Consider the following 17,823-nt stretch of genomic DNA (forward strand, 5'->3'; position numbering starts at 1 on the left):
CGGGATCGTAACACAGTGTCAGGCTTCTGAAAGGGGCTTGTTGTTGGCTCATGAACTAATCAGCTGACACATCTTCTCTTGCCTTCATGCTATATACAGAGCTGATGATTGAGAGTATATCAGCACACTTGCCTTAGTCTCAGTAACCACAACATCTAGAATGCACAACATCAGAGGAGATACATTCTATAAGACAGCAACTCTGCTATGTTGGTCATAAGTTGCTGCACATCTCTGTTCCCACATGTCATTGCAGAAAGACATCAACCTCCTGGTATAATTGTTCATGTCCCTGGTTGTTCTGAAGTATGTCCTCCAGAGATACACATCTGTCAGACACGATACAGTGAATAGGATTGGGCCAAAAGATATATCCTATTGAACCTTGAGAAGTATGCCTGAACACAGAAGACCAAAATGGAGAAGGAAATCCCCAGAACCCTCTGCGTGTCTTTGGCCTGCCTGGGCTGAATGGACTCTGAGTGACTTACAGAATGTCCCTTGATATCTGTGGAGGCAAGCTGGCACCAGACAGGTGATGTCTATTCATAGAGTCACCACAGGGGAACTTCAGGCACTATTCTCAGGAGTTTGTAATCCACACAGTTACAGACGTGTTGATTGTCTTGACCAGTAAGAGTTTAACCAGAACAAAGAAAGTCATGGGAAATGGGCTACACATCCTGGGAAGCCAATCAGGATAGTTAGCGATGATTTAATTATGCAGTTGACATCACAACTTATGTAAATGATCCTTTGGGCAGTCATGCAAGTCTCTAGAACCTTCTACCCTGTATTTGAATGTTACCTATAAAACAAGGATCACTTTTTGTATACGAGGAGATGCTGGTCAGATTGTAAGACGAAGGGCACCCAGTACCCAGCATCTCCTGAGAACACTTATATTGACTAATAAAAATACATTATACTTTTACTGAGTCTAAGTGTTCTTATGTACCTGGCCATAAGCACAGAGTAAGCTTTAACATTTTTGGGACTCTGAACAGGGACTTGATAGCTGTGGCTATCTATGAAATTTTGAAATTATTTTTTTTTTTGCTTTACATGTGGCTATCTATTGTGGGGTCTTGTATCTGATTCTGCAGGCAGGCTCAGATCCAACACTAATACTCGGACCAATCTTGTCCGAAGGCTGTACCCAGATAAAGATTTCTGGATGTTTGAGTGTTTCCCAGATAAAGATTTCTGGATGAAGTTTTGTTTATTGCATAGTGATACCTAGGAACAGAGGTTTCTGATTTCTGGAAGAAAACAAAAGTAATACCCGGAAGATGTGAGTACACCCCATGGGAAGACAGATCTGTAAGTAGTTAATCATGCCTATATAATTAATTTGCAAATGTAATTTTCTAGGTAAGTAAAAGATTTCTTTTTGGCCAATTGCAAACAACAGTGCACTATTTTTATTTTTATTTTTATTTTTTTTTGTATCTACTTTGGGGACGCCCAAAGGAGTACTTATTAAGAGTGATTGTGAATTATTTGTCTGTATATTTGTTAATAAAATGTGTACTAGAAAACAACAATAGTATAAGTTGTAAGTCGAAGTGTTGGGAAAGTATAATTTGCACTCTGGTTTTTTATTTTATGTCTGATTGTTATAGCAGTTTCAGCACTTGAAAGGGCACTGGCAACTGGAGAATTAACTGGGTTGGCAGGTAAAGAGAAAGCGGGAGGATGTAAAGCTCCAGGCCATTCATATGGATAATAGGACACAGTGGGGGAAAACTGATTTACCTGACTGGCTTTTGTTTAAAAGGTATAAAACTATGGAGGAATTAAAGTTGTGGACAGTAAGTGAATTTAATTTAGTAGAATCTTTTACAAAGTTTGGTTTCATCAGCTTTCTCTGGCTGGCCAACTTTGAATTTGGGTAGAAGCCCATAATATTGGGTTTGCAAACACTAAACTTAAAAGATTTTAGAGCAGACATAAAAGATATATTGCACTTTTTTTTCTTCCATTCGCTGATAGGGAGTCACCTAGTAGATAATAGAAAAGCTCATGGAAACCAACTCTCTTGTTAAATTGGTTTAAGTATGTGAAAGAACAGTCGTTAGATAAACATTTGCAAGTCTTTGATCTATGGTATAGACAAAGATTCTGTCCTATCCTTTCAGGTGACTAGTGCTGATATCCAGCTTTGCTGCATGCTTGTAGTCAGCTAGGTCAAATTACTTAGACATCTTAAAAGGCAGCCCTGCTAGTGGAAATGAATTGACATTAACTGCAGAAGACTCGGAAATCATACAGGATCTAGCACAGTCAGTATTGAATGCATCTAGTTTGGCTCTTGTTGAGGTAAGCTATGAGATTGATTTGTGCTTATACCATATTTCTCTGGTACTTTGGTGTGATAGAACAGAGATTTTCAGAATTAGGGGTTGTGGTATGTACGGAAGCTATCTGTAAATTGCAAGCACATGTACCAGGGATTTTAATTGTCTTACATACTTTCCATGAAGTTACAATACTTTTAGTGAATGCTCACATCTCTTTTACCACTATGATATTTGGTAAATATTCAGCCATATTATTGACTTCTATAGTATCCTATTAGACAATTACAATTAATTCCAAATTTAATTTTCTTATGAGACATCAATATCCCTTAGCCAGAGAAGCACAGGAAGGTATTGCTTCACTGCATAATAGAATCTAGTGGGTCACCTTACAAATACTCCCTTGTTCCCAGTTTTAAAACCTTCTGTGGCGTGGTGATTAGTGCAAGACTTAAGTGCACTAAGTGAATTGGTATTAGCTGAATACTATAATGTTACAAATCCAGCTACAATTCTTAAAACAGAATCTTTGGGCAACTAGTATACAGTTTTAGATTTGGCTAATGAATATTATTGTGTGCATCTAGCTTTCCAGTATGATAAGAAACTAAAAAATACTTCTCACTTTCAATTTTAAAAAAAATTGGAGTACATTTTTCCCCTGTAACCTGCTTAGATTTATTTATCAGATACCAGTGATTCTGGGAGCTACATTTACCATTATAAGAATAAATCACACTTGCATAGAGCCTCACAATAATCTCATCTTAAAAATACATGAGACCACTTGCACAACTTTAGCACTACTCACATCTGTGCTCCTTAATTGTAGAATAGGAAGAAGATGTAGCTCTAGGAGGCTGGAAGGCAGGAATGTATTTCTACTCCATGTTCTGTATTCTCAAAGTATGCCTACCACATACGAGAACAAGCTTTTAGTAATTAGAGTCATTTGTTTGGGTAGTAAAAAATAGTGCTTGTTTTAATGTCCAGAAGTCTGAGAGTTGAACAAAAATATTAAGTGTCTCTTTTTCTAAGGACCTGGGCAGAGAGCTTATAAGAGAGAAACAAATGAATACGATATTGCAACCTGTGTTCATAGGTTTACAAATTGGCATTGCCACTAAAACCCATTTTCTCCTATTATTGGTACATTTGGCGATGCTGCATTAAAAGATCTTTTGGTTTGGGATAATAGTATTTAAGACTTCCAGAGATGTAGCTGTGGTATTCTGTGGTAGCAGGTGACTCTAAGGCTGGTGGCATCTTCTAGACTAAAGCCTCAATAAAAGTTTTTAAATAGATCAATAAATCAGTTTGTCTAAGATATCAGCTACCTTGGTATCATTTTTTGGTATTTAAGAAGTATTGTACTGTGGCTTCTAATCCTGAGTACTACAGTTAGATTATGAAATACTCAATCAGGCTATAAGCTTAATACATCAGGGACCCAAATATGTACCTGAACTAGTCAACCAAATGATCTGATATAGCCTTTTCTAACAAACAACATTAGAGCTGCATATTACCTGCATAAAATAAAATAAATTCTAGTTGAAAGAGAGGAGAGACTACAGTCCAACTTACTTGGCAAAGCTAAGATTTCTTTAAATTAAGCCTTTTCACATAGCTTTAATTTTACTATTCTGTCTACTGTTATTCGTATGTGCCTATTTCTCCAGATATTGTTATAAGTGATTTAAATTGTTTTGTGTTGCCTGTTCCAAAAGCAATCATAACATATTCCAAAAACAAGAAAAAAAAAAGAGGGAGTTTTTAACAAGACACTTAACAGGTGACTTGTGGATCATAGAAGGTGATCAGGCCAGCTCTAGTCAGTCTGCTTGAAAGAGAGGAGAGACTACAGTCCAACTTACTTGGCAAAGCTAAGATTTCTTTAAATTAAGCCTTTTCACATAGCTTTAATTTTACTATTCTGTCTACTGTTATTCGTATGTGCCTATTTCTCCAGATATTGTTATAAGTGATTTAAATTGTTTTGTGTTGCCTGTTCCAAAAGCAATCATAACATATACCAAAAACAAGAAAAAAAAAAGAGGGAGTTTTTAACAAGACACTTAACAGGTGACTTGTGGATCATAGAAGGTGATCAGGCCAGCTCTAGTCAGTCTGCTTGAAAGAGAGGAGAGACTACAGTCCAACTTACTTGGCAAAGCTAAGATTTCTTTAAATTAAGCCTTTTCACATAGCTTTAATTTTACTATTCTGTCTACTGTTATTCGTATGTGCCTATTTCTCCGGCAGCGGAACCCTGCACCCAAAACGTCCTAAAAAACTTCCAAGACCAAGAGACAACATGACCTCCAACCTCATCTAAGCCCCTGCTTCAGAGGCCGGATAACTGTGTGTATAAACCATTTCTGCCAGACCCCCACCATCTATCTGGTAAGCTCACTGGAACCTCTCACTATATTTTATGCCACCACACCCATAGCCTATAATAGGCCACTGAACTATATTGCGCTGCATATCCTGTCCCCACTACATTGAACCATACTGTACTAATTTTTCTGAATTAGTTGTACCATTTATTTACAATGTATGTTACACCACATTTTACACTGTCATATCACACTGTATCTTTATACTATGTATCACTAAATATATAGCACTGCTCCTTGGTCACTCCCCTGAAACCTACGCCATACTATCTATCACACCTGCTCCAATCAGACTATTCTATACTCTATCTCCCCCCTCCCCCCTAACCTCTCGACCGACCTCTACCCATCCATCTACCTACCCCCCACCTGTCCCCTCCCAAAATGTGCTTCCCTACCATCCCAATCATACACCACCCCCTCCAGCGGACCCTCCGCCCAGTTTATATCTTTTCAGATTGAAAAAGAAAACACCTTCCTTGCCATTTGAGCTGTAAAGCTTGAAGATTATATTTTTCCTCAGTTTGATTTTCTCATTTTTAAATAGATCATTTTAATTTTAATTTTTGTTTTATTCTGGATCGATCCAAATACTTTTTTGTCTACTTTTTTAGCTCAAATATGTTAATTGTTATCTGTCTTTTTTGTGTTGTGTGTGTCATGACATGCTTGTTTTAATGTGTCAGTTTAGTGAAATGCATGTGTCTGTGTAATGTCTGAGCACTTAAATTCATATTACCTAATAATTAAGAAGAATTATTATTATAGCAGATGTAGGGATTACCAGATATAGGGAGCTAAGGCCATGACAGAATTTGTCTTATTGATTAATTTGAATTTGTTTTGCTTGTTATATTAGGCTTTAAATAACATATACATCTAATACTGATTTAAGAGGCTATGCTCGGATGTCAGAAATCCACCCAGCTGAGAAAACTGCTTACGTCAAATATCATTGACTTCAGAAATCATCCCATCCTATGCACAGAAGTCATTGTGCACTTCTATATCATATGGACATTAATTTCATATGTGATAACTGATTGTCAATAACAAAAAATATGAAATGATACACCTAGTCAATATTTTAGTTATGTACACATTTAAAATTGTCACTATTTAGATTTTAAGTTAATACCACAGCCTGAATTGAAGCAGTCTTTAGTAGCCTTACAGTTCCAGTATTTTGTAGCATTATGCAGTCCTACACCTTATAATGAGTATATGCATTTACTTGCTGAGTCAGTGAGATGATTATTTGATATGTTCTTTTTACTTTAATCTATGAAAGCTAATCTGATCACACTAACCAAACACCCTGACCCACTGCTGGCCAATTGACAGTGTGATATGTCTTGGTATAAATCAAATATTCCCTTGAGGTAAATTCTGCTCTATTGCTGCTTCTGCACAAGTATTTTTCTGTACCCAATATACTTGAATTTAGTGAGCCCCTTCTATTTTTCCCTAAATACCTTTTTGAGCATTTCTTCCTGTAACACTACCTATTGGTTTCTTTACCTAGAGTTTAGTCACAAGCGCTCACAGATGTGCTCTGGTAGTGTGACACTTCTGTTCACCTAAGCCCATTTCTGTCTATGACCAGAACATGTCTTATTTTTTGCAACACTTTTGTAGCTTGTCCCACAGGATGTATGCACAACATAGTATGAGTCCTTATGCTGTCCTTCACTTTTCTGGTAACATACATTGATTATATCCCTGCTTGCCATTGTAATGAATATTATTCTGGGTAGTTGTTTACAATAACAGTATTCCTTGTAAAGATTTGCCCAGTATACCTAGTATTATATGAGAAACATAATATTTTCATACTAGTCTCTCTTTGTTCTCCTTACCTTTACCTGTTACTCCACTATTGTGTAATTACTTGACTCTGAAAAATAACATATGTGGTCTTGCTATTATAAATTAGGTCCTTTTTATAACGCAGGTACCCTTATTGCTCAATCATAGAGCTAATGGCTACCTAGTGAAACTTAGTTATGCTGTTATTATTTGTCAATTAGACAGTGCATGTCTGCCTATGAGTCTCATTTACTTTAGGGGGGGATCTAGAGGGATAACACACACAAGGTTAGCTTAGCTTACACATTTAGCCCATTTGCCATAATGACTTCATACAGTTCTGTCCTCCGAACTGGTACTTGGGTGTGCCACTTTGCCATTTGTAAGTGGCACAAGAGGGAAATGAGAAGTATGCCTGAACACAGAAGACCAAAATGGAGAAGGAAATCCCCAGAACCCTCTGCGTGTCTTTGGCCTGCCTGGGCTGAATGGACTCTGAGTGACTTACAGAATGTCCCTGGATATCTGTGGAGGCAAGCTGGCACCAGACAGGTGATGTCTATTCACAGAGTCACCACAGGGGAGCTTCAGGCACTATTCTCAGGAGTTTGTAATCCACACAGTTACAGACGTGTTGATTGTCTTGACCAGTAACAGTTTACCAGAACAAAGAAAGTCATGGGAAATGGGCTACACATCCTGGGAAGCCAATCAGGATAGTTAGCGATGATTTAATCATGCAGTTGACATCACAACTTATGTAAATGATCCTTTGGGCAGTCATGCAAGTCTCTAGAACCTTCTACCCTGTATTTGAATGTTACCTATAAAACAAGGATCACTTTCTGTATACGAGGAGATGCTGGTCAGATTGTAAGACGAAGGGCACCCAGTACCCAGCATCTCCCGAGAACACTTATATTGACTAATAAAAATACATTATACTTTTACTGAGTCTAAGTGTTCTTGTGTCCCTGGCCATAAGCACAGAGTAAGCTTTACAACCTGTGTACCTCTGCGATGGTGAAGACAAACTGTGGCAGACATCCTGGCTGTGAGAGCAGAAACACTGCAGAGAGAATCCTGATATGGGCACTGTTAACTGAGGGCAAACAGAGCACTAACAAGGCCCACCTGATCTGGGAGGCCCTGTACTGTGTGCACAAGAAGGTTTGGATAGATAAGTGACTTTTCAACAGCTCCAAGAGAGAAGATTTGAATTTCCACTTGTTTTAAGCTGACCATTTGAAAGTCTGTAGTGCTGCTCAGTCACACACTGACCTTAGTGTAAAGTGCTTTGTATAGATATATAACATTTGCAGGCTTCTACAGCTTAGACAGAGAAACCTGGGCCCTAGCTCGAAGGCTTGTTGACCTAACTGTGCAAGCCACTTTTCATGTAGTCAGCCCCCATGTCATTGCCATTGGCTGTAAAAACATAGCCAGAGACAGATGATAGAAACACCACACTTATCTATGAGCCAACAGTCACAGTAGAAGCCGTCTTCAAATTGTTCAAACAGGACAGATTGCCTAAGTATGAAGGAAATGTGAGAAGCTCCCAGGTTCCTGTTGATCACATCAAGGACGTGCAGTTGAGTGTCACAGACCACGTGCACACTGATGGAGTGGATGAGCTTTCTGTTACGGTAATCTTCTCTCTGCCATGGGGTGGGATGATGGCTACATGAATGCAGTCAATAGCTCCAAGAACACTGGGAAAGAATGCTATTGCATAAAAACCTCTCTTCAAGTCCAACAAGGCCTGCCTGTCATGAGGGACCTGGCCCAGACAGCATAAAAAAAACCATTTGGGACATTTCCCAAACTGTTGTTTGGAAAGAGCAATATGCCATAAAATGCAGGGCATGCAATAGTTTGGTGAGGTCTGGTATAGTGTGGGCCCTTTCTGTGACCGGATCCAGGTCCCCTCGTTCTTCATATAATTCCATGATAGCCTGAGAGCTTAGTCGATACCTCATTACCATATGTTCCTCCAGCATCCCCAGCAAAGTGGTGCAAGGATGAAAGATGCGCTCCCTTTACCACCTGAGTGGCCTCCTGCATGGCAAGCCCTGCCGTGAGGCAGAGTGCTCCACCAGCGGGGCTTGCAGGTCTAGCTCCAGTGCGAGTACTTCAATAGGAGGTGTTTGAATCTCCCATGCCTGTTGTTGTTGTTGTTGAGCAGTTGAAGCAGCCATGATCTCACTACTAGGACACTTTCCCTTAACATTATAACATTAAGAAGTCAGGGCACAACAGGGCTGTGAAGATATGTCTCTCCAAGGCCTCTTTATATTGTGCATGACATTTTACGCTATGTGATAATGGCTGCTATCACGCAATAAAGTTTTTTTTCAGGCTATCGCAAATCAAATAGGTGTTATTTCCCATGTTAAATTCCTCGCTGTTATGCATTTCCGCAAAATGCGGTAGGACTCCCTGATTTGCATAATTTTCTAGCTTTTGCATACTCATATTTACATACTAACGCACATTGCAGTAAGCAAAGTGCATGCATCACTTATTGGACCCCATTTAGCTCACACTGAGCCCCTAATGTGGCTTGATGAATGACCCAGTAAGTTTGACCTTTAGATTTCACGTAGATAATTCAAGATTAAAAGTGTTAACACTCACTAAATCATTTAGGGGCAGATTTTCAAGTGTTAACACTCACTAAATCATTTAGGGGCAGTCCGGAGGCAGGCGTAACTTTCCTGATAAAGGGCAGGAGGGGGTTAGATAGGGGAAGGTGCGGGGGCGGAAGGAAAAGTTCCCTCCGAGGCTGCTCCAATTTCGGAGCGGCCTCGGAGGGAACGGAGGAAGGCTGTGTGGCTCAGTGCTCGCAAGTTGCACAATTGTGCACCCCTTTGCGCGTGCCAACCCTGGATTTTATAACATGCGAGCGGCAGTGCGCGCATGTTCTAAAATTGGGCATAGATTTAAAGATCTGCCCCTATGTGAGCACTAAAATATTTAAGACACACTAAGGGGCAGATTTTTAAAAAATACGCGAGCGCGTACTTTTGTTCGCACACCAGGCGTGAACAAAAGTACGCTGGATTTTATAAGATACGCGCGTATCTTATAAAATACGGGGTCGGTGCGCGCAAGGGGGTGCACATTTGTGCAACCTGCGCGCACCGAGCCCAGCGCGAGCTGCATGTTTCCTCCGAGGCCGCTCGGATTTCGGAGCGGCCTTGGAGGGAACTTTTCTTCGCCCTCCCCCCACCTTCTCCTCCCTTCCCCTACCTAACCCACCCCCCGGCCCTATCTAAACCCCCCCCTACCTTTGTCGGCAAAGTTACGCCTGCTTTCAGCAGGCGTAACTTTGCGCGCATCGCTGGCAGCCTCGCTCCGTCCTCCGGTCCCGGGGGCTGGTCCGGAGGCCTCAACCACGCCCCCGGGCCCGCCCCCGAAACGCCGGGACATGCCCTCGAAACGCCGCGTCGTTTCAGGAACGTCCCCAGACACACCCCCTCCCTCCCCTTTTCGAAAGCCCCGGGACTTACACGCGTCCCGGGGCTTTACGCGCGCCGGCGGCCTATGCAGAATAGGCGCGCCGGCGCACGGGCCTTTTAAAATCCGCCCCTACATGAAGCCAAATGCAATAAATAACAACACGTCCCTACACCCCCTTATACACTCCCTTGCTTTATCAGGCTCAATGTGGCTGAGAGCTGCTTTGTTACCTGGCTCCTGGAGGAAGAATTTGGCCCAGGCCTAGCTTTTTGATTCTCCCTTAATAGTGCATTTGATTTCACCAATACTGATTTAAAGCAGATGTAATACATTTAGAAATACTATATTGCACTGGGATAAAAATGCAAAGCCCAGCAGTATCCACAAATCTAGATTAGGAGACATACAACATACATATAAACTGAGAAATCAGAGAACTACTTTTAGACTTGCTTTTTCATATCAAGATATCCTTTGAAGCCTTTTCTAATTTTACCTGGGATGCTGCTGGAACTGACATTCTCTGCAGTGCAAGTTCCATCTGAAAAGAAATGACAAACTTGTTGCTTATGAACTATTAAACCAAAGACAATTTTCACCAACTAAGATGCAATGGTGCCAACAGTACTGCAAAAGCTGAAGGGCAATATTGGGGCGGATTTTAAAAACCCGGATTTACGTGCGTAGGGCCCTCGCGCACCGGCGCACCTATTTTGCATAGGCCGCCGGCGCGCGCAGAGTCCCGGGACGCACGTAAGTCCCGGGGCTTCCTGGCAGGGGGCGTGATGGGGGCGTGGCGGGATGACGCGGCGTTTAGGGGGCGGGGCGCGGCATTTCGGGGGTGGTGACGTGGGCGTGGTTTCAGCCCAGGGGCATTCTGGGGGCATGGCCGCGGCCTCCGGAACAGCCCCCGGGACCGGACCACGGAGCGGGGCAGCCGGCCGACACGCACAAACTTAAGGGGGGGGGTTTAGATAGGGCCGGGGGGAAGGGAGGGGAAGGTGGGGGGAGGGTGAAGGAAAGTTCCCTCCGAGGCCACTCCGATTTCGGAGCGGCCTCGGAGGGAACAGGCAGCGAGCGCTGGGCTCGGCGCGCGCAGGTTGCACAAATGTGCACCCCCTTGCACGCGCCGACCCCGGATTTTATAAGATACGTGCGGCTACGCGTGTATCTTATAAAATCCGCGTGTATCTTATAAAATCTGCGCCTGCTGCACGAACAAAAGTACGCGCTCGCGCATACCCGCGGATGAAACTAAAACCTAAATAACTCCACCTCCTCTATCGGGGCTCGATAGGCCCTATCGGGACTAGAGCTCGCTCGCTCTCCACGAGCCGTGCAGAGGAGGCAAACTTGAAGAATCTCAACAACAGAAAAAAAAAAAAAAATTTAGCCGAAAACAGCACAAAGTGAAACCAACCACGAGGGAAACTACAGACTGCCGATCGCACACGGAGAGTCAGCCGTGCCTCCTGAAAGGCTCATCCAGCATTCAACCATCCAGAGCTTATCCTGAGCTCTTCCAGCATTCAACCATCCAGAGCTCTTCCAGCTTTCAACCATCCAGAGCTCTTCCAGCTTTCAACCACCCAGAGCTCATCCAGCATTCAACCACCCAGAGCTCATCCAGCATTCAACCATCCAGAGCTCTTCCAGCTTTCAACTATCCAGAGCTCATCCAGCATTCAACCATCCAGAGCTCATCCAGCGCTCATCCAACATTCAACCATCCAGCTCTCATCCAGCAAGCAACCATCCAGAGCTCATCCAGAGATCATCCAGCACTCATCCAGCATTCAACCATCCAGAGCTCATACAGCAATCAACCACTCAGCGCTCATCCAGCAATCAATCATCCAGAGCTCACCCAGAGCTCTAATCAACTAATTAATTATCTCTTAATCCCAACCTACCCTCCTATCTGCCTTCTGCCTACCCTCTGCGCCAACCAGTTAACCATCCACAATGGCTTCAGCTTTTCCAATCCCAACCTTGCAACACCGCCTCCTACCTAAAAGAACATCTTCTAGACAAGCACTTCACAGCAACTTAAAAACTCTCACCCCTATTTTGATTGCACCAATCACACAGCTATTAGGCCTTACCCTCTTTTCACTCTCACTATTCAATGCACAATCCCTAACAAAAAAATCCCTAATTTTCAATGATTATCTCACCGACGCCCAGCCAGATATTTGCGCAGTAACCGAAACATGGCTTAAACCCACAGATACAGCTATAATAAACCAACTACCTACGCTGACCTATGACTTCTTCTCAATCCCTAGACTGAAAAAAAGAGGAGGTGGAATCCTTCTGGCTACCAAAAAAAACCTCAACTTCACCCAACAGCCATTCAGCTCTAACTCAAAACTGGAAGTCGGCTTCTTTACATCACAACATCTTCAACTCCTTCTTGTCTACGCCCCCCCGGGACTCCTAGAATCCGATGTCTCCCCCATCCTTGAAATCACCACTATGCTCCTCAACCTGGATTCTCCAGCAATCATCCTAGGAGACTTCAATCTGCACATAGACAATCCCTCACCATCCAACAGCTGCGAAACCCTCCTCACAGCCCTTTCAGCAATGGGATTCCAACAACTAGTCAACAAACCCACACACAAAGCGGGTCACACTCTGGACTTGATCTTCGTCAACAAAGGCATTACGACTACACCCAATTTGAAGAGCAAAAAGGTTCCATGGTCAGACCACACCATCATCTCTACCTCTTTCGCACTGAAAGAATCCCACACTCCTAACATCCCCTCACCCTCCTTCCAATACAGGAGACGATGCACCCCGGATGACCTTAACAACCAGCTGGATTCACAGCTCCTTCTGTTGGATCTCACTGACCCAAACTCTGCCATTCGCTCCTGGAATAACATAACAGAAGATATAGCTAACAAGCTCTGCCCATCAACTATAAAAAAATCTCACACCAATGCCACCAATAGACAACCATGGTTCACCAATGAGCTCAGAAAACTAAAACAAAGTTTAAGAAAGAAAGAAGCGATATGGCGGAAAACCCCTTGTGCCAGCACCATCTCTTCATACAAATCCACACTACACCAGTACAAGTCCCTCACCTCAAAATCAAAAAAAGATTATTATGCATCTAAGATTCACAACCTGGTCTTAGACGCCAAAGCCCTCTTCGCTTAAGTCTCCAGCCTCACTCAAACCATACCCCAAGAAATCCCCAGTAACCTAGCACAATCCAAAGCTGAAGAACTCGCACTGTTTTTTCAAAACAAAATTACCAATCTCCTAACCCAACTGCCTTCCAATACCGCCGACATTCCGACATATCAGCACCCTACCTACAAAAACATCAGCCTAAACACCTTTGATCCCGTCTCCTCCTCTGAGATACAAACCATCCTGAGAAGAATGAAACCTACTTCTCATCCTGCAGACCACATCCCCACCAAATTGCTTCTATCTATCCCAGACACCTTAGCCACACCATTGACAGACATCATCAACTCCTCTCTATCCCAAGGGACATTCCCAGAAGATCTCAAAGTGGCCTCAATCACACCTCTCCTAAAGAAACCTAACCTTGACCCGAAGGATCCCAACAACTTCCGTCCCATAGCTAACCTCCCTTTCATCGCCAAGATCATGGAAAAACTAGTGAACTCTCAACTTTCAGACTTCATTGAAGACAACAAACTTCTCTGCGCTCCACAACACGGTTTCCGAAAAAATCGAGGTACAGAATCCCTCCTTACCTCTTTGACAGACTATATCATATTGGGTCTCGACAAAGATAATTCATTCCTACTGATCTTGTTAGACCTATCCGCAGCGTTCGACACGGTCAACCACGCCATCCTCCTTAACCAACTGTCATCCATAGGAATCAGCGGCGCCATCCTATCATGGTTCAAAACCTTTCTCACCAATAGAGGTTACAAGGTTAAACTCCAAAACAAGGAATCTTCAAGATTTGACTCTACCATAGGAGTCCCACAAGGTTCATCATTATCCCCGACGCTACTCAATATTTACCTTCTTCCACTTTGCCAACTTCTCTCCAACCTCAAGCTAAAGTATTTTCTATATGCAGATGATATTCAAATCATCATCCCCACCAAAGACTCATACTCTAAAACTCTTAACTACTGGGAATCATGCCAGCAAAAAATCAAACACCTACTCAACAGCCTAAACCTCGTTTTAAATTCCTCCAAGACAGAAATCCTACTCATCTCTCCTGAGAACAGCACCTCTAACAATACCCTTCCAACCAACCTACCTACCACACAAGTTAGAGACTTAGGAGTAATAATAGACAATAGGCTGAACTTCAAGGCGCACATCAACAAAACAACCAAAGACTGCTTCTACAAAATTCAGGTACTAAAAAGGATAAGACCCCTTTTCCATGCTCAAGATTTCAGAACGATCATCCAAGCAGTCATTTTTTCGAAACTAGACTATTGCAATTCTCTATTGCTAGGTCTTCCTTCATCCTTCTCCAAACCGCTTCAAATGGTACAAAATTCAGCAGCCCGACTACTGACAGGCGCTAGGAAAAGAGACCACATATCTCCCATCCTGAAAGAGCTTCATTGGCTACCAGTACACTTCCGAATCATGTACAAAGCCATATCTGTCATTTACAAATCCATACATCAACTCATCACCCTTGATCTGCAAATCCCTCTCCAAATTTACAACTCGTCAAGACCCACCAGAGATGCTTATAGAGGCTCCCTCCAAGTACCCCCCGCGAAAACTACCAAACACGTTACCCTAAGAGATCGTGCCACCTCCACAGCTGGTCCTCTCCTATGGAACTCCATTCCTACAGATCTCAGACAGGAGCCCTGCCTCCTAACTTTTAGAAAAAGACTTAAGACATGGTTGTTCAAGCAAGCTTTCCCGGACACAATCTAATGACCACTGTCTCCTACTCAAAACAATCAGCCCTCAACCATGCCTTTTGTATATAGCATTTAATTTGTATATTGTTTAACCGTTACTATTCTATCCTCTCTCTTCCTCCTTCTCCCAGTTCTGCTATCCCTGTTAAATGTAATTGCACCTTCTGTCACCACAGTTCCAGTTTGATGTATATACTGCACTCCTGTTTTATGTAAACCAGCAAGATATGTTTTCATGATTGCCGGTATATAAAAACCTTAAATAAATAAAAATAAAAAAATAAGTATTTAAAATCTGCCCCATTATGTACAGTGGTACATAGCAACAATAGGTAACACTACGAATAGTGCTGCAGAGGGTGCTAGTCATGCTATGGACAGCATACAGGATAAGCAACAATTATCACAGCTCCAAGTTTTACTTAATTCTAATTGCCTGTTCCTCCTCCCCTAATCCTCTCTTGGTCCTCTTATCTCCTGCCTTCTCTTTCTCTGGAGAAAACTCTTGTTTTTGAGCCACAGCCCCCCTTCCATTCATGCAATTGGTTGGGAACCCCAAAGATGGATTACAGTGTGTATATATATATATACAAGTGGATTATGATACATGACAAAAGGACCTTGTAAGACTGGAAGATTGGGCATCCAAATGGCAGATGAAATTTAATGTGGACAAGTGCAAGGTGTTGCATATAGGGAAAAATAACCCTTGCTGTATTTATACAATGTTAGGTTCATATTAGGAGCTACCACCCAGGAAAAAGATCTAGGCATCATAGTGGATAATACTTTAAAATCTTTGGCTCAGTGTGCTGCAGCAGTCAAAAAAGCAAACAGAATGTTAGGAATTATTAGGAAGGGAATGGTTAATAAAACGGAAAATGTCATAATGCCTCTGTATCGCTCCATGGTGAGATCGCACCTTGAATACTGTGTTCAATTCTGGTTGCAGCATCTCAAAAAAGATATAGTTGCGATGGAGAAGGTACAGAGAAGGGCAACCAAAATGATAAAGGGGGAGGCAGGAGAGAGGAAGAAAAGCTGCTCTGGGTGAGGAGGAATCCCGACCCCATTAAAAATATTTTTTTGACTTACTTGGACTTTAAAGAAACCTTCGAGGGGGAGGTGAACCCCTTGCCTTGTTCCGGGTCACGCGCACCTAACATCATCAAGTGGGAGGGGCTGGTAAACTTAACACCAGACCTCCCTGCGGCGCGTAGATGACACCTGTGCACGGCTTTGTCTGAAATACCGGAGATTTCTTCTTCTTTTATGGAACAGAAGATTCAGTAAGTTTGTTATTTTCTTATTCCTCTTCCTGCCTTCAATCGAGATCCTATCTGTTAAAATAGGTGTAATTGGGAGAACCGTATTATAAATTGTTGCCACATAAATATGCCTCATACAAAGAGAAAGGGCAGACTACACCCAGAGACCCCGACTGTTCCTAGCCTTGCCCTATCTCAGCCATTGATAGAAGTGTTCCTCTCTCCTCTAAACGTAACTACACTGGGAGAAGTTTCCGCAGTTGGTATCAGTCAGGAGCAGACACTGACACCACAGGAACATCACATCTCTCTTAGCCCCGGTGCACCTATAACACCGGACCCACCTAACCCCGCCCTAAACTCTGATTCGAATGCAGTAGAGATAACGGAAGTCGTGGAAACACCGCATTACATTGGGGACGAAAAAGGAGATTATGAGGCGGGTGAACAAGCAGGAGGGAATGGAGTAGACCCACTGGTGTCGAAGGGAAAGAGCAGCGGAGGGAGTATCCTGACTCCAGACCCCCTAACTTCAACACCTAATGGTGGGGAAGGTAGGGCATCGATCTCAGAAGTGAGACATTTACGATGCCTGCAATCTGGTAAAACTACCCCTGGAGTACTGAGACCTGAGGCAGAACTAACACAAAAAATTACTTTAGAAAATATTTGGTTGGTCTTAATGGATTTGAAAACATCCATGAATCATATGGAAACAAAACTGTCTGATATACATCTTCAAGTTAAAACAACGGATGTTGCGGTGAAAAAGCATTCAGAAAAATTGGAAACCTTGGAAAAACAGCTTAACCAGGCGCAAGAAATTCAAACAGGAATAATAAAAGGAGAATTGATTAATAGTAGAAGGATTGAAGTAATCGAGAATAATTTGAGATACAACAATATTAGGATTCTGAATTTTCCCAATGTAAAGTTTATATCACCATTGGAACAATTTAAAAGTTTCTTAGGGGAGAATCTACAGCTCTCCGTGGAGAAAATACCATCTATTGAAAAAATCTTTTTTATTGTCACAAAAGATAAGGAAAAGTTGGAAGGGTTAAATCAATCCCAACAATTGAGTAATATCACAGAATTTATAGAGAAATCAATGGAAGAACAGGTAGAATCAAGGGGAACTTTGTGTGTAAGATTTTCGAAAATGGAGGATAGAGATTTTATTCTATGACTATTTCTCCATAATCGAGAAAAACCTTACCTCACACAAAAAATATGGATGTATCTGGACATAACCAGGCCTATTCAAATAATAAGAAGACATTTCTTACAGATGAGCCCTGAGGTTAAAAAACTGGGGGCTCAGATGGTTGTATATTTTCCTTGTAAATGTGTTGTAAAATATATGAATGAGAGGTTTGTGTTTATGGAACCCTCAGATCTCAGGAAATTTCTTGAAGCTCGTACTTCTAGTTAGCAATTATTCAGATGAGTTATAGGTAAATAGAGATTTAAACGTATAGTTCACCAATACCTTGAAAACATTATTGCTAATTGCTCTAGAATAAATAATATTTAGGATCTCCAGATTCCTTATAAATGGTTATATAGTTAAAATTAATACTTGGCTTGTTTATAAATATTTGTTTACCTTTTCTTTAGTAGAAGTTGGAGCCAAATGTTGATTGTCTTATTACTTGTAACAGACCTTGTC

General features: G+C 42.1%; 1 protein-coding gene across 5 annotated transcripts in view; it reads right to left on the bottom strand.

Moving 5' to 3' along the window:
• Positions 1 to 17,823, bottom strand: part of ECSCR (endothelial cell surface expressed chemotaxis and apoptosis regulator) — a 281,361-nt gene that overhangs the window by 205,814 nt on the left and 57,724 nt on the right. For 3 of the 5 annotated variants that reach the window (XR_003853451.1, XM_029583892.1, XM_029583891.1), the window contains exon 2: positions 10,476 to 10,520. The exons of 1 other annotated variant lie outside the window; for it this stretch is intronic. Coding sequence is in view for 2 of the 4 variants with exons in the window: in XM_029583892.1 (XP_029439752.1) it covers positions 10,476 to 10,520 (45 nt within the window). In the remaining 2 variants the exon portion in view is untranslated. Of the gene's footprint in view, positions 1 to 10,475; positions 10,521 to 15,978; positions 16,171 to 17,823 lie in introns of those variants that run through there. One more of the 5 variants, XM_029583894.1, reaches the window with a different exon arrangement.

The sequence above is a fragment of the Rhinatrema bivittatum genome, chromosome 18 (assembly GCF_901001135.1).
Source record: "Rhinatrema bivittatum chromosome 18, aRhiBiv1.1, whole genome shotgun sequence".
NCBI classification, from domain to species: domain Eukaryota; kingdom Metazoa; phylum Chordata; class Amphibia; order Gymnophiona; family Rhinatrematidae; genus Rhinatrema; species Rhinatrema bivittatum.